The following is a 24,040-nucleotide window of genomic DNA, read 5'->3' as shown; positions in this document are numbered from 1 at the left end:
GGTTCTAATGTATCTACTTATCTGATTAATTTAGTTTCCACATTTTCAGCTATCATAATGCATTTTCCCTAACACACTCAGACTGTGTTACTTGAAGGATGTTTGTGCTGCTTGAGTAAAAGATGAGGATGTGACCAGGTATGACGGGACATGCCCATCATCCCAGCACTCAGGAGGCCTTGGCTGGCTACAATGTGAATTTGAAGCTGGCCTAGGCTGTGAGATCCTGTCTCAAGAAGGAAGAGCATAAAAGGAGAGCATCTGTTTCTGAATTTTAAATATTTTCTGCGTTATTTCTGGATTTAGACACATAACTGTGTTATTTTACCATTTGCTACACTAATGTACCTATCATAGGATTGTTGAATCAGATAAAGTTAATATTTACAAAGTGTTTTAGCTGTGTCAGGTTCTATTTTTAATACACAGCAGAATTTGTCTCATTTGCTTTCTCACTGTTCAGACTATAAACTCTTTATCAAGGGCCCTTCCCTTGGTGTTAGTACTCTTCTCATGAACTTTTCTCCTCATCTGATTTGTTGTTGTTTATAAAAGTAAAAATTTTGAAAATGTGAACAGAGTAGAAGCAGAAAAAAGTCACTTAGAATCTTAGGAGTTATCTGAGATGGTGGGAGAAGGTGTTTAAAGTAATAGTTACTATAAATACATGTAATAAGATGCAGTACTCCCAACATCCCAGTTCTACCTGTGGGATCAACAAGAGATAAAATGAGTTATTATAAGGCACTTGAAATATGAGCGGAGCTTGGTAGCTGATGCTTACTATCTTAGTCCTTAGGAAGACTGTAATCCAGCCTGAACTACATCAGTGGGCTGCAACCCTGATGACCTGAGTTCTATCCTGGGGACCCACATGGTAGAAGGAAAAAACAAAATCATGCCACTAGTCATCTGACCTACACACACACACACACACACACACACACACACACACACACACTTATTGAAAAGACCCACGACCAAGGCAACTCTTATAAAAAAGAAAGCATTAGTTGTCACTTCCTTATAGTTTGAGAGGGTGAGCCCACGATCATCAAGCACAGTGGCACACAGGTAGGCATAATGCTGGAGAAGTAGCTGAGAGCTTTGCATCTGCATCCACAAGGAAGAGAGAGAATGTTGGGGGCTGGTGTGGCCTTTTGAAACCTCAAAGCCCAACCCCAGTGACACATCTCCTCCAAACCTCCTCCAGCAAGGACACCTTTTTTTTTTTTTTTTTTTTGGTTTGTTTGTTTGTTTTTTGTTTTGTTTTTTGAGGCAGGGTTTCTCTGTGTAGTCTTGGCTGTCCTGGACTTGCTTTGTAGACCAAGCTGGCCTCGAACTCACAGAGATCTGCCTGCCTCTGCCTCCCTCTGTGCTGGGATTGAAGGCGTGCGCCACCACGCCCAGCCAAGGCCACACCTCTTAATCCTTCCAAGCAGCTCACCAACTGGGGACTAAGCATGCAAAAGTATGAGTTTATGGTTTATGGGGGCCATTCTCATTCAAACCATAGCATGCATTCACATAAAAATTAAAAAAAATAAAATAAAATGTATAAAACTTTTAAAATTATCAAAAAAGTAAGACTGATCAAGGCCAAACCCTACCTTAGTCCACACACAGCTCATTACAGAATTTGAGGCGCCTGATCAGACTATGGGAAGGCCCTTTGACTAGTCCTAAGCAAGCCTTCTTTGTTTGTTTCTGCTTTTTGTTTTTCGAGACAGGGTTTCTCTGTGTAACAGCTCTAGCTGTCTTGGAACTCACTCTGTAGACCAGGCTGGCTTTGAACTCATAGAGATCGGCCTAGCTCTGCCTCTGCCTCCCAAGTGATGGGATTAAAGGCGTGAACCACCACTGCCCAGCCCTTCTTTGCCTTCTTATCCCCCCAAATGGAAACTTAAATCTCAGGTACAGCCACTGGTTGTAGCAATTGCCAGTCAGATGAAACCTTCCATCTTTGAAAGAAGCTCTCTAAGACATGGGTGTTCTAAAGGGAGGTGAAGCATTTTCATCCTGCAGGGAAGCACATTAAAATTTAGCAAATAACCTAGTGGCTTCAGGAAGTCCCTGAAACTGACCAGACTCACTAGGCCCTATCCTCTCCAAATTTATTTACTAGTGAGAACGGCAGAGACAAAGTTAGACAAGACAAATCCCTTGGAAGGAGCAGATGAGCCAAACTGTCTAGAAGAGACTCAGACCAAGTGAGTTGCCTGGAAAAGACTCCAACCTGTCAAAAAGATTATTTTCATTTTTAAGATAATTGCTTTGTTAATACAGTAACTCAGAGCAGATAATAAAAGTTGTTATACTATTGACAACACCATCTGGATGATGCGAATGTTAAATATTATTAGTTATAACACTACATGAAACTACCCACTTCTAGACCCTTCACCTCCATGTCTAGGATCAGACAGTGAGTATCATAGTTTTCATGTTGTTCATTTAGCAATTATAAAATTGTCAGGCTGGTGGTGCACGCCTTTAATCCCAGCACTCAAGAGGCAGAGGCAGGCGAATCGCTGTGAGTTCGAGGTTAGCCTGGTCTACAAAGTGAGTCCAGGACAGCCAAGGCTACACAGAGAAACTGTCTCAAACAAAACAAACAAACAAACAACAACAACAACAAACCCCAAACAAGAAACTAACAGGCTTTTTATAACATTTACTTGAGGCTTCACATTTCTGAGATTTCCATTACCCAGGGTGCAATGTAGTTTAAAAATATTTTCAGACCTATCCTTGTAGGGCTTGTGTTTCAGTAACCCTTACTGCACTTAAAATGTTGCTGGCAATTTGGACACACCAACAAGAAGCCATGAAGTGCTTCCTTTACGTGAAAAGGTACAAGTTCTCACCTTAAGAGAGAGGGGGAAATGTGTGGTGTTGTTAAGATTTTGGTAAGAACAAACACAGCCATGTGTCTCAGGGTTTCTGTTGCTGTGGAGAAACACCATGACCAATGCAACTTGGGGAGGTGAGTAACAGCTTACACCTCCACATCACAGCTCATCACCAAAGGGAGGCAGAGCAGGAAGCTGGAGGCAGGAGCTGACGGAGGCCACGGAGGAGTGCTGCTTACTGGCTTGCTCCGCATGGCTTGCTCAGCCTGCCTTCTTGTGACACCCAGTGCACCACATTCATCAATCAAGAAAATGCACCACAGATCAATCTGGTGGGGACACTTTCTCAATTGAAGTTCCCTCTTTCCAAATGACTCTGGTTTGTGTCAAGTTGACAGAAACAAGTCAGCACATCATGAAACTGTGAAAAAGGAAAAAACTCCAGTTTTTGAATTGTGAATCTCTTGCTGTGCCTAATTTACAAGTTCAACTTTACTACAGGTTTTTGTGTACAGAGGGAAAGAACAGCACATATAACTTTTAGTACTATCTGTGTTTCAGGAACCCACTGAGGATCATAGTATTCCTTGTGGCTGAAGGTGGACTCTGTAGTTTATGATTCTTAAATTAGGTAACATCCCTCTATAAAACAGATGGGTCCTGATGAACTGAGAAGAGTTGGCATTGGAGGCAAAAAAAAAAGAGCTAAAGAAAACAGAAGAAAAATAGAACCCAATTAAAAAAAAGAGATTTATTTATTATGTATACAGTGTTCTGCCTGCACATACACCTGCATGCCAGAAGAAGGCACCAAATCTCATCATAGATGGTTGTAAGCCATCATATGGTTTCTGAGAATTGAACTCAGGACCCTTTAGAAGAGCAGCCAGCATTCTTAATTTCTAAGTCATCTCTCCAGCTCCAAAACCCAATTTCTTTTTTTTAATTTTTAATTTTTGGTTTTTCTAGACAGGGTTTCTCTGTGTTGCCCTGGCTGTCTTGAAACTTGCTTTGTAGACCAGTCTGGCTTTGAATTCACAGGGATGCACCTGCCTCTGCCTCCTGCATGCTGGGATTACAGGTGTCAATCACCACTCCCTGGAAATAACTTTTTAAAGACAGGGTCCATGTGGCCCAGCTGGGGTCAAACTCATCATCTACTGGCTCAGCCTTCCAGGTCCTGGAGTCATAAGCGTAAGTACACGCTAGATGCCATCTTCATGTTAGTCATTTTAGAGTAAATGTCCTTAGAAAAACAGAAAGGATCTCTTTATCATGATGGATGAAACTGGCATGCTTAACCCTGGCAGTCTCCCTCTTTTTCCTCCCTCTTCATCCTTCTTAGACAGTCATATAAACAATTTAGTTTGGACCTAGTGGCATAGAACTCCTGCATGAATAAGTCTATTTGGTTTGGTCTGCTGGGCCTACTGTAGCAGCTCAATCTAATCTAATAGTCTCGTATAAATTTTATTTAACACATAAAACATAATTCTTTTGTTTCGAGACTAGATCTTACTACACATCCCCGGCCATCTGGGAACTTGCTATAGACTAGGTTGGCCTTTAGCCCATAGAAATATACCTGTCTCTGACTCCCCAGTACTGGTATTAAAAGTGTGCATCACCACACCCAGCTAGAACATAACTTTTATTTAGTGAGGAGAGCATTATAAAACATCAGCTCTGAATTAGGTCTATCAAAAGGCTGGAGAGAGTAAAAGGAAGACACCCGAAAAGTACTATTCATCAACTTATGGTCACAATGACAAAATACCCGATGTAATCTACAAAAAAGAAACATTAGTCTGAGCTTACTGTTTCTGGGGTTTTAGTCTATGGTTACCAAGTATATTAGGACTTTTCTGTGGCTGTGATAAAACATTATGGCCAAAGCAGCATATAGGAGAAACGTTTGGGCTATGGTTACAGAGGGTTAAAGTCCATGATGGCAGAAGGAAAGCACAGCAGCAGGAGCAGGGAGCTGAGGGCTCACACACTGAAAACAAGCACAAAGCTGAGACAGTGAGCTGGGAACAGGGTCCTTAGATCCTGCCCCTACTGACGCACTTTCTCCAGCAAGGTGACATCTCCTAGACCTTCCCAAACATTAGTATCAACTGGGAACCAAGTGTTCAAAAATCTAAGGGGGACATTCTCATTCAAATCACTATACCAAGAAGCCTTGGTTTTGGACCTGTGGCAAGTATAGTGCGAGCACGTCGCAAAGGAAGCCCGAACGTTACATGGCTGGAAGGCAGAGAGGGGCAGAAAGGGAGCAGGGTGTTCACAGTTCCTTCAAGGGCATGTCCTCAGTTATTGAACTTCCTCCTCCCAGGCCTCACGGAACACAACAAAGCCGCGCAGTAGTGGTGCGTGCCTTTAACGGATCTCTGAGTTTTGCCGCCAACCTGGTCTACACAGAGTTCCAGGACAGTCTACACAGGGAACTGTCTCAAAAAACAAAACAAAAAACATCAAAACAGAGTTTTGAACTTTATGTAACTGATGATGATCTTGAACTTCTGCTCCTCCTATTTTATTTACTAAGATCTGGAATACAGGCATGTGTCGCTGTGCTCAGTTTTATGGGGTCCTATGGAGTCAGTCCAGGGCTTCATGAACGCTAGGCAAACACTACCAACTGAGCTGTATCACCAGCCCAAACTTCCACATCCTCTAATCGTGCCAAAGACTGGTGGCCAAGTATTTAACATGAGTCTTCCAAAGACATCTCTTTCCAAACTGTAGCAGACACCAACAGAGAGAGGCACAGTTATGGAAGCCAAGTAGGAGTTCAGCAGATTCACTATATGTTTTTTGTTTGCTTCTGTTTCTCCCCCACCCCACCCAACCTCAGTCCCGCCCCCACCCCCAGTGTTGCTTACTGACTTTTTTAAACATTTATTTTGGAAGGGGATTGGCCATCAGAAGATAATTTGAAGAGTTCTGTCTTCTTTTTTCACCATGTAGATTCTGGATTGAATCAGGTCATTAGGCTTGGTTGTGAGCCTAGCCTTTAACTGCTGAGCCATCTTTCCAGCCCAGGTCATTAGGATTGGAAAGAAGTACCCTACTCACAGGGCCATCTCACTGACTCCCAATGCAGGTTATTAAAACAAAGATTTTCAGAAATGAGCATTAGTTGTTTTTACATCAGTTGTTCATATATGTGTAGTCTGTATAAGATTATGTAATTCACATGCTGGTTCTGTGTCCCCCGTATCTGGCTGCAATCCTTGTTCTGAGAGTGTCCTGTCTCAAAATTGTATAAACACTGGTCCCCAATTGTCCCCTTGTATGCCAATAAAGTAGCTTACAGGCAATCAATGAGCAGGGGAGAGAATAGGGCTAAATTTCCTGCCAGCCAGGGGAGGAGGAGTTAGAAGAGGAAGCAGGGAAGTCAGCCAGGGGATTCAGCCACAGGCCGAGGAGCAGGAGCCACAGGCCGAGGGGCAGGAGCCGCAGGCCGAGGGGCAGGAGCGGTGAAAAAGATTCAGCTGGAGCAAGGAAGGAACTAAAAAGCTAGTGACTTGGGGATCGTGGCAAAGATGGAGTAAGGATAACACAGAGGGTTAAGAACAGACTTACACGGCTCAAAATTGTGTTGCGAACCGTTTTTGTTTGTTTGGTTGGTTTTTGGTTTTTAGAAACAAGGTTTCTCTGTGTAGCCTTGTCTGTTCTGGAACTTGCTTTGTAGGTCAGGCTGGCCTTGAACTTATAGAGATCTGCCTGTCTCTGCCTCCTAGAGTGCTGGGATTACAGGTATGTATCACTGCGGCTGTGAAGCTTATTTTTAAACAAATATAAAAAAAGAGTCTCAATTATCTGTATGATAGCTGGATTAAGAGAGAAACTAAGAGAAACAAAAACAGTATATATTTGGCTTTTTGAGACAGGGTTTCTCTGTGTAGCCTTGGCTGCCTCTGGCTTGCTTTGTAGTCCAGGCTAGCCTTGAACTCACAGAGATCCGCTTGCTTCTACCTTCTTGAGTGCTGGGATTAAAAGAGTGTGCAATTGCACCTGGCTATTAATTTTTTCTTTTGAGTCAAGGTCCTTGCTGGTTTGGAACTTGCCATGTAGACCAAGCGGACCTCGAAGGTATGTGTAACAGTGCCTGACAAAAGTGGCTTTCTTTTTTTAAAGTGGCTTTATTTTTTAAAGTTTTCTTTTTAAAAAAAGATTTATTTATTTATTACATATTACATATACAGTATTCAGCCTGCATGTACACTTGCATACCAGAGAGGGCATCAGATCCCATTGTAGATGGTTGTGAGCCACCATGTGGTTGCTGGGAATTGAACTCAGAACCTCTGGAAGAGCAGCCAGTGCTCTTAACCTCTGAGCCATCTCTCCAGCCCCTAAAGTTTTCTTGTATGTGCATGAACATACACATATGTGTGCATGCTTCTGGAGGCCAATTTCTTTCACCAAACTTGAGTTTATCATTTTAGCTAATCTGCTTGGCCTATGACCTCCACAGATCCACCTACCTCTGTCCTTCACCACACCTTGCCCCAGTGCTGATGCTCAGGTCCATGTGCTTGCACAGCGGGTACTGTGTGGACTGAGCCAACACCAAACCCTTAATTCTAGTTTCTAAGGGTAAGTTTCTTTTTTTTTTTTTTTTTTTTGGTTTTTCGAGACAGGGTTTCTCTGTGTAGCCTTGGCCATCCTGGACTCACTTTGTAGACCAGGCTGGCCTCAAACTCACAGCGATCTGCCTGCTTCTGCCTCCCGAGTGCTGGGATTAAAGGCATGCGCCACCACGCCCGGCTCTCTAAGGGTAAATTTCTATCTAGTTAAATACCTATTGTCTCAAGCAGTTTAGATGCTTTGAGTACTTGCAACAGAGTTAATGAGCTTTAGAGAACTACATTAAGCTTACAGAATTGAATCCAGGTCTTCTGAAAGAGCAGCAAGTGCTCTTAACCACCTAGCCATCTTTCCAGCCTCCCCCCACCACAAACAGTTTTACAATTACATTTATTTATTTGTTTGTGCCACAGAGTGTGTATAGAGGTCAGAAAATAGCCTGGGAACTTGGTTCTCTCCTTTCTACTATGTGGGTCCCCAGGATTGGACTCAGGTCCTCATGCTTTGTGATAGGTGCCTTTACCCACGAAGCCATCTTTACAGCTCCAGGTCTTATATTTCTCAACTATTTCAGACTAACTAAGCTAATAAAACAGAATTTGATTTTAGAAGTATTTATTTGTTCTTTGATTTTAGAAGTCTTTCAAACTAAAAAAAAGAAACTGCAAAGGAAATGACAGAATTAGTATATAACACTTTGAAACTAGCAAAGAATTAACAAATCTGTGTGAAACTCATCATGGCAACATCATACAAATGACAGAAGACCAACATGTACTTCCTGTGAAATGTAACACCACTGAAGTTGCCTTGCCTCACCTTCCCTAGATCAAGTAATGGGGAATAAGCTTTTCCTGCCAATTTATAGGAAACAGGTCCAAGGAGCACAGTAAATGACTCCATGAATACAACAAAACAAAATCCATGTTATAAACAATAGGACAGAAAACCTCTTTTTTTATTAAATAATAAAATAAAACCATTTTATTCTTTAATAATAAAAAAATGAGGTGAAGCTTATAGTTAAAAAGAAACAAAAAATAATAACTAACTGAAATATACAGACTGTATTGAAACCTAACTCAAACAAACTCTAAAGATAATCATAAAAGCTGGGTGTGGTGACACACACCTTTAATCCTAGCACTCAGGGAGGCAGAGGCAGGCGGATTTCTGTGAGTTCCAGGCAAGTCCAGGACAGCCAGGGCTGTTATAGAGAAACTCTGTTTCAAAAAACCAGAGGCGGGGGGGAATATGAATATTTTAAAAAGCATTCTCACCTTAAGTGATACACATGAAAATATCTACATTTAACATGATGAAATATGTGATTTTGGATAATCTGGTTGGGATAGTAGAAGAAAAGGGAAAATGTGGCCATTGGCTTACAACTGTTAAAATATGACGATTAATAATGGAAATTCATATATTATTCATATTATATTTTCTCTGGTTTAATATATTTGAAATTACCTATAACAAAAATTTAAAGCTAGGAACACACACACGCTCACAATCTCAGGTATTCAGGAGATCGGGGCAAGAGAAGTTTGAAGACTGCCTAGGTAACTTAATGAGACTTTGCCTCAAAATAAAATTTAAAAGGGCTGGAGTATAGCTGAGAGGGGGAGACTGCTCGCCTACCTCCTGTGAAGACTTTGGCTCAATTCCCAGTGGTATAAAAAAGTTTTAAAACTTAAAAACAAACAAAAAAAAACCCCTCTGATTTGTGTGTGTGTGTGTGTGTGTGTGTGTGTGTGTGTGTGTGTGTGAGAGAGAGAAAGAGAGAGAGAGAGAGAGAGAGAGAGAGAGAGAGAGAGAGAGAGAGAGAGAGAGAGATTGTGTGGGTGCCCATGGAGGTCAGAAGAGCTAGAATTACAAGTGGTTATGCGCCTTCCAACACCGGTTCTGGGATGCTTCCTACCTGAACCATCTCTGGAGTCATTTATAACTATTGCCTGACTGGGGGCTGTTGTGCAGAATGGAGAAGTATGTGCTTCATCTTTGTCTCTGGTTTTAACATAGAGGCCCTGACATAGTTTGGATGCTAAATGTGCTTCAAAGGTTCATGTGTTGAAGACTTTGCCATCAGTCTGTGGCATTACTGGGAGGTGGTAAAATTCTAGGAGGTAAGCCTACTGGAAAAAGGTTTACTAAAGGTAAGCTCTTAGAGGAATATGGGGATCCTAACCTCCCTTTCCATCCTTTCTCTGCTTCTTGGTTATCATAAGGTGAGTAGCTTTTCCCAACCACACACACCTACTATGATGTTCTGCCTTGCCACAGATCCAAAGCAACAGAAGCAGCCAACCATGGATGGAAATCTTTGAAATCATGAGACAAAATAAACCTTTCTTCATAAACTGAAGTTCTCAGGGGAAAAAAAGCCATACCTGTAGTTCTACAGGGCAAAATGACTGAACTTAAAACTACACAGTTAAAAAGGGACTTACTTGTTCAGAAAACCTAGATTCAGTTCCCAGCATCTACATAGTGACTTTAATTCCAGGGCATGCAAATCTTCCGGCTTCTGTCTGCACTGCAGAAATGTGCTATACACACACATCTATGCATACAAATAGACACATCCAACAATGTAGATTTTCATCTGGGTGTGGTGTGTGCACCTTTCATATCAGCACTCTGGAGGCAGAGGTAGGTGGAACTCTGTCAGTTTGAGACTAACCTGGACTACTAGTGGGTTCCACAACAGTACAGTTTCATAGAGAATTCCTGTCTCAAAAAAAACAAAAGTTGTTTAAAAGATATATTTTTTTAAATGTTGCAAACCAGAACCAAAATATATTGTGTTGTTTTTAGTCTCTTTGAAAATCATTCATTGCCCACTTGTAAGTCTGACTTGACGATATCCTTGTGACTACTAAAACATCTTAAAGTGTGTCCTTGGCAGGACACTGTCTACCATCCATTGCAAAGGCTAAGAATGTTGTGAGAAAGCACATGAAAGCAACAGCAGAATTTTTCTTGCTTTGCTGTAATCCACCTATCTGTGTTCTTCATCAATGCATTGGTAAATGCCTGGTTTTATGAGTTGGTCCTATCACTAATAAAACCTATGCAACCATGTCCACAATGAAACATGCCTTTCAGGGCAATCTGAACCCATGTTCCCAGATTGTGGTCACTCACATTTATCTCTAGAGTAAACTGTATTTTAGTGCCTTTGAGGTGAGAACTGTGCTTTTGTATTAACACTACAAATTGATTTTCTGAAGAATGCAGTGTGAGGATGAATACAGTTTCTAAAATTTGTGGCACTGTCCTCAGTGATACTAGAATCCAGTTATTCACAGCCCCTTTCAGCCATGCCTGAGTGTGTGTTAATGTGGTGATTCTTGATGAGATAGTAGTTGCCAGAGAATCCACGACTGATCAGGGGTTAGAACTTTTAGCCCTAACCCTTCTCTTTTCCTCCCATATCTAGGGAGGGGACAAAGGCTAGAGAGTGAGTTCAGTCACTAATGGACAATTATTTAGTCAGTCATACCCAATGAGATGTCCGTAAACTAATTGGACAAGGAGATTTGGGGCTTCTGAGTTGCTGAACAACTTATAAGGTGCTAGAAAGATGAGTCTGGAAAGAACAATATTCAAATTCATATGAAAAAACAAACAAAGACAAACAAACAAAAAACAGGATAGCTAATTGCCACACCCACTCCGCTAGAGTCTGTGTGACATGCAACCTTATCGGCTCGGAGGATGCTCCGACATCAATCAGGTGATGGGCAACCAGATTCGCAAGGGTCCCTGGCAGAAGCCCAGGTATTTGTTGAGACAAGCATCCCGAGTCCTGGGTGTACAGAGCCTGGCTATTGGCCTACTTCTGCTTTTCCTCCTTCCTTGCTCTATAATCACTCACACATTCTTATTAAGTCCATCTCCAGGGCAAGGCTGTTCTTACCCTCTGAACATCTCAGTAACTGAGAAACCTGATGTGAGTCCATCGGGAAATGAACCAATGGTGGCCGTGGATGAAGTAGCTGAAAGCTGAACGTCTCATATTAAACAGTACCAGAAACATGACTGTAAATGAAACTACACCTTGGGGGTGAAGGTGTTTGTGCAGTTGATACAGAAAGAAAATGCAACTGTACAGGAGGCACTTGACAAATGGCAACAGCTGGAGTATAGGCTAAAGAATTCTAGAAGAGAAGGCATATCCAGGAATGTGAGGATAGCGAGGAGAGTGAAGCAGTCCCGGGAGTTCCCAGTAAAACAGAAAACGGGACAACTTAGGACTGGATTGAAGGGAAATGGACGCAGAGACACAAATACAGAGGACCCTAGCTCTAAGAACCACTTCCTACCCTCCATTACCATATATAGGAGTGTATGATGAGGATTTAACGCGATGGGTTACTAAGGATGGTAAAAAGATAAGACATTAGGACCTGAGTCCCTGGGAAAGAATCTTGAGGGCCAGACCTCCATGGTGCACTTTAACTGCAGCAGAGAAAAATGACATAATTACACAACTCACCAAGGCGGTAGTAAAGTATGGCACCCCATGGGATTGTTTTGGTTTACAATGTATGGGACGACCAGAAATATTAAGATGTGTAAAGGAATGTAACAACTTTATGGGCTACAGATGTGCAGACTTGTACTTCTCTCATGGGTAAAAGCTGTTAATAATAACATGCCTGAGAAAGGAGCCAGCTTCGCCTAGCTGACTGCAAATTCTAAGAAAAGCTCATGCCACCTTCTGAGGTGATTAACCACAGTCTGTCTCTGGCCCTTGTGCATAGACAGAGGACCTTGTTGTACTTTTAGTTTCTGATTATTGCTGTACTTTGCACTTTGTAACCTGATCTGTATCTCTTAAACTGTGGTTTGTAGGTAGCAGAAGTTCCTGTCATGATTGTATAAACCACTGAGCTCAAGTAAAGATTTTGGCAGCAGCATTGAACCTCCCTTGTGTTCATGTCTGTCTGTCGCGCCGAATCCGTGCCCACCTGATATCCTAGGGCCCTTGCTCTCCATGGCTAGAAGCCCCCTCGGTGGTTCGTGGCAGCTAATAAAACAATCTTGTACAATAAAAGAACTCCCAGAGGTATCATCATCCCCAGTTTCAAACTGTACTATGGAGCTTTAGTAACAAAAACGGCATGGTATTGGCATAAAAACAGACAAGTTGATCAATGGAATCAAATCAGATATCCAGACATAAATCCACACACCTATGGGCATCCTACTTTTGATAAAGAAGCCAGAAATACACAATGGAAAAAAGAGAACATTTTAAACAAATGGCGTTGGTCTAACTGGATGTCAGCATGTAGAAGGATCCAAACATCATAGCTATCACCCTGTATAAGACTGAAGTCCAAGTGGATCAAAGACATAAGCATATGACCAGATACACAGAACCCAATAGAAGAGAAAGTGGGGAACAGGCTTGAACACAGTGGCACAGGAGTCAACTTCCTGAACAGAACACTATAAACAGGACAAAGCAGCAACCTACAGAATGGGAAATTATTTTTACCAACTCTGTATCTGACATAGGGCTAATATCCAAAATATACAAAGAACTCAAGGAACTAGACATCAACACACTAAATGATTCAATTAAAAAATTAGTACAAGTTGGGCATGGTGGCAGCGCACACCTTTAATCCCAGTACTCAGGAGGCAGAGGCAGGTAGATCTCTGTGAGTTCAAGGCCAGCCTGGTCAATAAAGCAAGTTTAGGATAGCCAGGAATACATAGAGAAACCCTGTCTCACAACAACAACAACAACAACAACAACAAAAATGAGGTACAGATCTAAACAGAGAATTCTCAATAAAGGAATCTCAAATGGCTGAGAAGCGCTTAAAGTAATGTTCAACACCATTAGCCATCATGAAAATACAAATAAGAAAAACTCTGAGATTCCATCTTATACCCACCAGAATGGCTAAGATCAAAACCCTAAGTGACAGCTCATGCTGGTGAGCATGTGGAGCATGGGGGACACTCCTCCATGGCTGGTGGGAGTACAAACTTGTACAGCTACTTTTGGAAATCAATATGGTGGTTTCTCAGAGAATTAGAAACCGATCTACCTCAAGACCCAGTTATGCCACTCCTGGTCATACATCCGAAGGAGATGAGACTATTCATGGCACTTATCAAAAGGAAAGACAGCACTTAGAGAAATGTAACTATTTAAGAGATGTACAGATAACAGGCACGTAGTGCACGCCTTTAATCCCAGTACTTGGGAGGCAGAGGCAGGTGGATCTCTGTGAGTTCAAGGCCAGCCTGATCTACAAAATGAGTCCAAGACAGCCAAGGCTACACAGAAAAACCATGTCTTGAAAAACCAACAGATAGGGGAGAGGGGGAGATGAACTCCCAAAGAAAACAGTACCTGTTAGTTAAGCTAGCCAAAAAACATTTCTAAGGAGAGAAATCAGGTCAGATCATTTATAACACAAACAAAAAGTATCCATTGATTTTAATGAGGATGTTGATGCCCTTAGTGGGAGCAGTTTTAAATCCAACAGTTAGAAACCAGATCACAGAAGGCTATGAAGAGTACTGGAGGTAAAGTAAACAAGACAGACAAACACACAACATAAGGGCGAATATATGTGACTATGAATTCCATGAGGGATGACAGTCAACCCTGGTTTCACTCCCGATTCTGACTTCATGTCTCAACAGTATTTGACTCAGATGACTATAGCCACCTTTGGAAATACTTTTCTTCCACCACACATTTTTGTTTTTATTTCTGATGGCAATTTTCCTAATTTCTTTTCTTCCAGCTAACTGCTAGGTGTTGAGGGAACTCTTTTTTTTTTTTTTTTTTTCTTTTCTCCTTACATGTCCTCAACTGTTCCCTAGACTTACTTTCTCTGTGTGTATGCTGGGAGAGGGGGTGGGGAGTGGAGTGAACACAGTACCTTGTACATGGATGGATATATGACTCTGATATCCTGACATCAGGAGAGTATACATCCTACACTGAAATACCCCACCCCCTTACCTTATCCTCTAGAAAACACTGTTTTCTGGCAAGATGTGAACTCATAGCGCAGTTTTCTATGCACTGAGCTCCAGAATGAGCTCAGCCTTCCTGACTTTGCTACCTGGTTTCTGAGAGTCAACTAAAACCTAATATGTCCACATCTTGCTGGCAGAGCCAGGAGAAAATCAGCCAGGAAGATTTTTGAGGGAACAACCAAAACATGGTAAAACATTTTTCACATTTTGCACTGGCAACATTACTTCTTCATTCTTTAAAAATTATTTGCCAGGTGTAACTCTATGAATTGGAGGCCAGCCTGGCCTACCTATTGAGTTCTAGGACAGCCATAGTTATGCAGAAAGACCTTATCTCAAAACAAAATGCCACTCGAGCACCCACATGCGCATGCACACACACACACACCTCAAACAAACAAGCTTAAAAACTCACAAAATAAGGTTTTGGATTCTTTACTCAGCTCCCTTAGCCTACTTCCTACTTCCATTCCTGGAAATGCTATCCTATTTATTTAATATTTTTAAAGATTTATTTGTGCATTTTACGTACACAGTGCTCTATGTGCACCTGCAGGCCAGAAGAGGACAGCGATCCCATTATAAATGGCTGTGAGCCACCATGTGGGTTATGAGAATTGAACTCAGGACCCCTGGAAGAGCAGTTATTGCTTTTAACCACTGAGCCATTTTTCTAGCCCCATCCGCCTTTAAACATAAGCTGTCCATTTCTAATGTCTAACTGAAAAGGCATTACTTTCCCCCTACCTTCTCCTAGCAGCTGCTGGTATTTTCACCTAACTTGTACTATGCTTTTTCTTAAACATTAGTAAATTTGTCCTTGAGCCTTCACAATACAGTAACGACCTTCTCTCTCTCTCATGTGTGTGTGTGTGTATGTGTGTGTGTGTGCATGTGTGTGTATGTGTGTGTATGTGTGTGTGTATGTGCATGTGTGTGTATGTGTATGTGTGTATGTGTGTGTGTGTATGTGTGTGTATGTGTGTGAGTATGTGTGTGTGCGTGCATGTGTGTGTGTGCATGTGTGTGTATGTGTGCATGTGGTGTGTATGTGTGCATGTGTGTGTATGTGTGTATGTGTATGTATGTGTGTATGTGTGTGTATGTGTGTGTGTGTGTGCGCATGTGTGTGTGTATATGTGTGTGTGTATGTGTGTATGTGTGTGTGTGCGCATGTGTGCATGTGTGTGTATGTGTATGTGTGTGTGTGCGCGTGTGTGTATGTGTGTGTGTGTGCATGTGTGTGTGTGTGTGTGTGTGTGGCTTGAGAACCTTCTCAGGCTTGCTGGGAAAGTTCTATGCCACTGGTTTATAACCTTCATGCCTTTTTCCCTTTCTGCTGCCACCACAGATTCAGTGCAAGCAGTCTGCTTAGATTGTTTTCCTCCTGACTGGTCTCCCTGCCTCTACTCTTAACCCATTCATGGCCTAGTCACTCAACAGCCACATTCTCTTTTAAAATTATGTATCATATAATGTCGTTTCCTTGTATAAAACACTCCAATAATGTAACTTTACTTAAGAGAAAATTTAAATTTCTTGCCTGGATCTACAAGTACCTACTTCACAGACCTGGCTTTAAATAACCTGTCTTTTAATTGTCCTTACATTTCAGTCACTTACAAGCATTTCTTTTTTTCTTTTTTCTTTCTTTTGAGACAAAGTCTGTCTATGTAGTCTTGGATGTTCTGGAACTTGCTGTGTAGACCAAGCTGACTCAAAAGCACACAGGTCCTCCTAACTCTGCTTCCCATTGCTGGGATTAAAGGCTGCACCACTACACCTGGCTCTACAAAACATTTCTTATGAACATAATTTGGGTCACACATCTAATTAGTCATTGAATGCTACAAAGATGTACCCACCTTTGAAAAGAGATAAAAACAGATATGTCAACAAATAAATCACATTTTCAGAGTTAATCATTTTGCAGAGTTAAAAACAATGTAGGGTACAAGAAACAAGACAAAATTCTGCTAGAAAATCATGTAAAGCCAGGTGTGGTGGTGCACGCCTTTAATCCCAGCACTCGGGAGGCAGAGGCAGGAGGATCTCTGTGAGTTCGAGGCTAGCCTGGTCTACAAAGTGCGTGCAGGACAGCCAAGGCTACACAGAGAAACCCTGACTTGAAAAAAAAAATCATGGCAGGCTTTACTAGAGAAGGCACAATGCTGCATGTGTTTGAAAGGTGCGTGGTTGTGAGTAAAGGTGAGGTCTGTGGTCTAGGACTAAAAGAGCACTAACAAGTCCTAATGAGCTCTTCAATTCCCTTGAAAAGTTTAGAGGAGAGTCAAGAATTCACAAGAGGCAGCTTTAGTCAAGAACTAGCACAGGGCAGGAAAAAGACTGTCCTTGTTGGGACATTATAGAGAACGGAAACGGACAATTCGAGCAACAGTCCATTTGTTCACTTAAGGACAATGTTTTGAATGTTCGTTCCGTATTAGAAACTAGTCAAGGGGAACAACAAACAAAACAGCCCAATCTCTGCCCTTGAGAGCTATCGTCCAGTGCAGGGCTCAGAAGCAAACACACACACAGACCTATAAAAGCAAGACAAGAGGTAGATGCTGGAGCTCCTTCTAAGACGCCAGGGAAGATCCTTCTTATGAAAGAAAATGTAAGCAAAAGCTTTAATGACACAGTTTAGGGGTAGGTCCCACATCAGTTATTCAACTGCACACATTAGGAAAATACATTTTCAGACTGCTGACTTTACCAAACTGACCCTTCACTAAAGTGATGATTAACTGATCCTTTCTATTTATTTTACCTTGATTATTTGACCATGTATAATTGGTCCCATGATTAGGCAGGTTAAGATTCAGACTATATATAATTTCTTTACTGATCATTAACTAACTGTGGATTTAAACATTAACCAAAGGTCTGTTCTTTCTCTTGTTCATGTGACCTCTTTTACATTTCTCCTTGGGTCTCAGCTGGATTTTATCTACTCAAAACATTGAATGTAGAATCTCAAATATAATGGCTCATCCAAGGGACTAAGACAGTGATAACGAAAGCTCTAATTCTCCTTACTGTATTTCCAGCGTTAAGACTGGAGGCTGGGAGTCAGGCAGTGGTGGCGCACATCTTTAATCCCAATGCTCGGAGGCAGAGGCAGGTGGATCTCTGTGAATTCAAGGCTAGACTGGTGTACAAAGTGAGTCCAGGACAGCCAAGGCTACACAGAGAAACCCTGTCTGGAAAACAAACAGAGCTCTCTTAGGAAGAAGAGCTGATACTGGTAGACAGCTTGCCTGGTTGGTGTGCGTGGGACTCTGGGCTCAACTCCCAGCAACACACCACACAAAGACAAGGAAAGGAATGCCAAAGCCATGTGTGGTTTTTGGTACATGTCTGTAATCACAATACTCAGGAAGTAGGGGCCAGAGGATCATGCATTGAAAGCTATCCTAACCTACAAAGTGAGATTTTTCTCAAAAACAAAACAAAACAAAAAAACAACATGCTGGAGCTCAGTAGGTAAAGTGCTAGCAAGAGACTGGGTTTATAGCCGGGTGTGATAGCACACGCCTTTAATACAGCACTTGGGAGGCAGAGGCAGGTGGATCGCTGTGAGTTTGAGGCCAGCCTGGTCTACAAAGTGAGTTCGGGACAGCCAAGGCTACACAGAGAGACCTTGACTCAAAAAACAAACAAACAAACAAACAAAAAAAGAGACTGAGTTTTTCCCAACACATTTACATCTAGAGTGGCAGAATATTCCTGTACTCAGCATTCTGGTAGAAGGAAATACAAGGTCATCCTCCACTACAGAGTGAGTTATGGACTACTAGAAACTCTGCTTTTGGACTAAAGAGATGGCTCAGTGGGAAAAGGCACTAGCCACCAAACCTGATCTCTTTCTCTTTATGTCTGTCTGTCTGTCTGTCTGTCTGTCTCTCTCTCTCTCTCTTACACACACACACACACACACACACACACACACACACACACCCACCTCGTGTGGTGGAGGGGTCAGGAAAGGAGAAGGGAAAGACTCTTCTTGAAGGCAAAAAGCAAATTAAAAATGACAATAGTTGGGGATTTGATGCAGTGGTGCCAAACACATAGAGGGCCCAGGGTCTAATAACCAGCACACTAACAACAAAAGGAAGCAATAAAATCTTTTTAAATTACGTATTTATTGTGTGTGTGCACATATGCATGCACACAGAGGTAAGAGAGCGACTTTTGTGAGGCAGCTCTCTCCTTTTATCATGCAGGCTCCATCTGCATGTGCACCTGCGCATCAGAGGAGGGCACCAGATCTCATTACAGATGGTTGTGAGCTGTCCTGTGCTTGCTGGGAATTGAACTCAGGACCTCTGGAAGAGCAGCCAGTGCTCTTAACCACCGAACCATCGCTCCAGCCCACGGGTTCCAGAAATTGAACTCAGACTATTGGCTTGGCAGCAAGCTCCTTTACCCACTAATCCATCTCTTTTCAGAAAGTCTGAAAAATCATTCCAAGAGAGGTATCCCATAATACTAAAAAATCATCTCAGCAGAGAACTCGAGAGTGGAATCTTAAAAATCAAAGCCTTCACAACTTGGGAACTCTCTCATAATTAACACTGCTTCCTTTCTGCCTTTTGCAATGTTCTACTACTCCTGACACACCAATCATTCGTCAACATACGAGGCATCGGGAAAAGACAAATATTTTCTAATGTTCAAGCAATTGGTTGTTAACTCCAAATAAAGTTAAATATTACTGCAAAGGTTACTGAAAAAATAAAGACTAAGACATATGTTCATGAATATAGGTCTATAAGCAAAAGGCTCCAAGCTAAATTACCAAACCCATTCCTTGCAGGCCCATATATGCAATTTTTTTAAATGCATATATCTGCAGAGAAAGATAATAAAGTTCCTTGTGACTGTTTAGTCACAAGAACTAGTTATTAGAAGTCGAAACTACAAAATAAGATTCAACTAGAGTGTGTTTGACTGCACACCATAGATTCTGGGTCAGTAAAAAGTTAACTGGAAGAGATTTGTATCAGGGAAGCAAGCAAACAGAGCAGCTTCTCTGCACTGTGCACAAAGACAGTTTCAACAGAAACTCCCTACCTGGGAGTGGTGGTGACACACCTTTAATCCAAGCAGAGACAGAGGCAGGTGGATCTCTGAGTTCCAGGCTAGCCTGGTCTACAGAACAAGTTCCAGGACAGCCAGCACTACATTCAGAAACCCAGTCTCAGAGAGGGGTTGGGGGAGCACGGATGGACAGAGACAGAGACAGAGACAGAGAGAATCCTTTAACCCTTCCCTTAGAGACAGGAGCGCCACGTACCCAGCTGTCCTCACTACAAGACCCCAGGCAGCCTTTCAGCGGGAAGAAGCTTTCTTCATTTTGGTTCGCATACCTGAGAGATGTGACTAAAATACTGCAAAGCTGTCTCTACAGGGCTTTTGAAAAACTTCTTCTCTTGAGGCTTTAGCTGTGAAGAGAGCAAGACACACAGTGAGAACATCCGTAACAAAATGAAAGAAAATGCTGACAATGGAATTAAATAGCTATCTTTTTTCAATTGCTGTCTTCAAATTGGCTCCTTCTTTTTGTCTTGAGCAGCTTATTATGTATGCATGTACTTCCTACTGACAGGGATTGGATGGGGCAGTTTGACAAGGGTAAAAACTTACATTATCAGAAAGAGCCAGATGCTTGCACGGACTTCCACAAACAGCACATTTTTCTGAGAGACAAAGGGGAAATGTTTGCATAAGAGCGAGAGGTAAGATTTTCCTAAGGCACGTGACAGCTGTCAAGTAGAGCAGCAAGACAAGAAACAGGCTCCTAGCTAAATTCAGATCATCATTGTGCTATAAAGGATGTTAACTTGATGGGCGTGGTGGGCACGCCTATAATCCCAGCACTCGGGAGGCTGAGGCAGGGGGATCGCTGTGAGTGCGAGGCCAGCCTGGTCTACAAAGTGAGTCCAGGACAGCCAGGGCTACACAGAGAAACCCTGTCATGAAAAAAGAAAAACGATATCAACTTAATCTCTTTGTTCTAAACCAACATTTCCAAACAAGCATGCTGAGGTACGAGGCTTGCACTGTGCTTATCTCCCTGTCTTCTTTCCTTTCTTTGTTTTTGAGACACAAGGTCTCATAAATGTAGCCAGCCTGGCCTGCACTTCCAGCAACCCTCTCATCTCAGTCTCCTGAGTATTGACTGGGACTAATGACATTTACTGGTAGTATCTACTGTGCCAACAGAAGTCCTGGAATACATTTGCGGGTCTTCTGGGACAAATACAAAAGTACCAATGGTTTTCATTTAGGTGCCTTTAAAAAAAAAAGATTCATTTTATCAATGTTTTGCCTTCATGTATGCCTGTGTACCATGTGCATGTCTGGTGCCTGAGAAAACCAGAATAGGGTGCTGGGAATCGAACCTGGGTCCTCTATAAGAGAAGCCACTGAGCCATCTCTCCTCTCTGCTGACACACTGGGTACTACAAGAGGCTGACTCCCCAGTTGTCCCTTCCTGTTGTTACTTTGCTAATATTCCTAGATCTTGGAAGCTCTCCTACTCTTAGTCCAGTTAGTGTAATCTGAAAGAAGGGAAAAGTACAATTTCTAAGCTCTCCTTATGAATGCAGTATTAGCAGTGGTGCTGATGATGACAATAAATGCCAGTGGGCTGGGGATGACATACAGTGATGGAGAATTTTCTCTGAAGGTATACACAAGATCCTGGGTTCATCTATTAAACAAGATAAACGCCACGTCAGGAAAAAGCACACATGGGTGTGTGCTTCCCAACACAATTACTCTAAGGTGTGCTGCACAGTGAACAGTCTCAGTGCATCGGCCGGTGACTCAAAAGGTAGTGAGACTCAAACAAGGGGAAAATGTTCTCCAGAGACTATTTAACCCGACTCTTCCTTCCTTGGGGAATAAAGCTTCTTTCCCTGTCAGTTTTCCATAGTGCTCACTGTGAGCTAGCAAGTGAAAATATTCTATTTAAAATAAAAACAAACTTACACAGATTTCCAGCACCAACAAGCTAACAGCCCAGGATGCCCATCCCCCGCCCTTTGGCTCCACCGCTCACCATCTTTACCTTCTCTGTGCAGTCTCAACTCTGCAGAAGCAGCTGCATGGCAATTTAAAGATGTCACATGTCATTACACATGCTGCTGCTTTAGTTTTTTTAAAAGATGTGTTTTTATTTGACATACTGAGCATCTGCCTGACGTAAGTATGTGTGCCATGTGTGGTGTGTGCCCAGTGCCTGTCGAAGCCAGGAGCGGGCATCAGACCCCCTAGAAGCAGAGTTACAGATGGCTGTGAGGCCTCGTGTGCGTAAGAGCAGCAAAAGTTCTTAACCACTGAGTCATCACTCCAGCCCTCAGTCTTTTTTTTTTTTTTTTTTTTTGCTTTTTCGAGACAGGGTCTCTCTGTGTAGCCTTGGCTGTCCTGGACTCGCTTTGTAGACCAGGCTGGCCTTGAACTCACAGTGATCCGCCTGCCTCTGCCTCCTGAGTGCTGGGATTAAAGGTGTGCGCCACCACTGCCCGGCTCAGCCCTCACTCTTTAAGTTAGAATTATCTTTGCTAAACTTGCCAAACTCCAGCCTATTGTTCAAAACCGTACTGTAGCACAATGTCTTCTATGATGTTTCCCTGATCAAAGCACCCTATCTATTCTAAGCAGGGCAAATTCCCTTTTCTAGATTTAGATGATTTACAGGTTTCATTTTTTTGTTTGCTTTGTTTTTAAATTACTGTTGTTCTCGGAATCTGTACGCTGCCCACACTGGCCTTCAACTCCTGTGCTCAATTAAGCAGCGTCTTGCCTGACCTCCCCAGTAGCTATAGTCATATGCTACCCTGTTGGCTCACCCAGCCCTACGTGTGTTGGCACTAAGAAGGCAAGCTAGTTACTGATTAGGGGTACAGCTAAGAGTGCTTGTCCCAGGGGGCCTGAGTTCTTTACCCAACACTCCAAAACAAAACTCAAGCATCCTTTCTTTGAGACAGGGTCTCACTCTGTAGCTCTCTGGCCGGCACGGAACTTGGAGATCTGCTTAACTTTGCCTCTCCAGGGCATGTGCCACCATGCCCTACCTGGCTTTTAAGTTTTTATAACTTGATAGTTATAAGAAGTTGGCAATCATTTATTCTCTGAGATAATTTCCTCATTTACAAAATAGTGCTACCAGTAATTATTACCAAGGACTGGAGACGATTACATAAAACTGGTCCTGGAGGCTGAGCATGGTGGTACATATCTGAACTCCCAGCACTTGGGAGGCTAAGGCAGGAAGACTGAGTTCAAGAACGTGCAAGACTGTACAGTAAGGTCCTGTCTCAAAACAACAGGAAAAAGAAAACTATTTTAAAAATATGTTTATTGAAAATAAACATTGTGGGCTGGAGAGATGGCTCAGTGGTTAAGAGTGCCACCTGCTCTTCCAGAGGTCCTGAGTTCATTTCCCAGCAACCACATGGTGGCTCCCAACCACCTATAATGTAATCCGATACCCTCTTCTGCAGATAAAGCACTCATATGCAATAAACAAAATAAATAAATCTTAAAAAAATAAACATTGTAAGTTAGTTTTTGAAGTTTGTAAGGGGGCATGAGGTGTAGCTTCCTGGTAGAGCATTTGCCTAGCATGTGCCAAGCCCTAGGTTCTGGACTCAGCAATGCCAAACAAACAGGAAATTGCTTATTAAATTGCAAGGTATCAAAATAACTTTTTCATCCATGATGGCTTTCTTTGACACAACTCAAAACACTGAAGAGTAACACTTTTACTAAATCACTTAGCTCCGTTCTTTTATTTATGGATTCTTTTAGTTTCCAAAACGGACAGCTGCCATAGTGTCTACATTATCACTGATGCCTACCAAGTGATTTTTATTCAACAACACACAGAGAAATGGCTACTCATTGTATCTAAGTTAAAAAACATTTTGGGATACATCTGAAAAGAAGTTACTCACCCAGAGTCAAACACTTTTTACAGAAAATATGGCCACAGCTGGTAACAAAGAAGTGGGCCCCATCTTTTCGGAAACACTGGTTGCAATGAAACCAATCCATTCTGGGGCAGACAGAAAGAACAGGAATCATATGGAGCATATATATAATTATAGCTGTTAAGATAACGCTGTTTGCTTAACTTCTGATAGTTTGCTGGATGTGGAAACAAATGTGTGGGCATTCCATTTGTCTGTAGGGATACACATATAACATGGAAAAGTCAGCTAACTACATTCACTATATGCCATTGGGCACCCGCGTGTGCATAAAATGTTATTATTATTACAATGATGATGATGATTATTGTTACTATTATTTTGGTTTTTCGAGACAGGGTTTCTCTAAGTTATCTTGGTTGTCCTGGACTCGCTTTGTAGACCAGGCTGGTCTCAAACTCACAGCGATCCTGATCTGCCTGTCTCTGCCTCCCAAGTGCTGGGATTAAAGGCGTGCGCCACCACCACCCAGCTGTGTAAAATATTATAAAAGTCATAGGAAGACGGAAATGAGGCTTTTCTTGGACTGGTATGGCTGTAAGTATTTGAATTTGTGTGCTT

At 42.2% G+C, this 24,040-nt stretch overlaps 1 protein-coding gene across 1 annotated transcript in view; it reads right to left on the bottom strand.

The window, feature by feature from the left end:
* The window catches only part of Rnf212b (ring finger protein 212B), a 40,490-nt gene extending 16,947 nt beyond the window's left edge, over positions 1-23,543 (bottom strand). The window contains exons 1-3 of the mRNA XM_051143412.1: positions 23,444-23,543; positions 20,127-20,179; positions 19,850-19,924 (exon numbers count right to left, since the gene is read on the bottom strand). Coding sequence (XP_050999369.1) covers positions 19,850-19,924; positions 20,127-20,179; positions 23,444-23,543 — 228 coding nt within the window. The remainder of the gene's footprint in view (positions 1-19,849; positions 19,925-20,126; positions 20,180-23,443) is intronic.
* Between the last annotated feature and the right edge of the window lie 497 nt (positions 23,544-24,040).

Source organism: Acomys russatus, chromosome 3 (assembly GCF_903995435.1).
Source record: "Acomys russatus chromosome 3, mAcoRus1.1, whole genome shotgun sequence".
NCBI lineage: Eukaryota > Metazoa > Chordata > Mammalia > Rodentia > Muridae > Acomys > Acomys russatus.
Note: the sequence above shows the minus strand (reverse complement) of the source record. Positions and strands in the feature narration are given on the sequence as shown.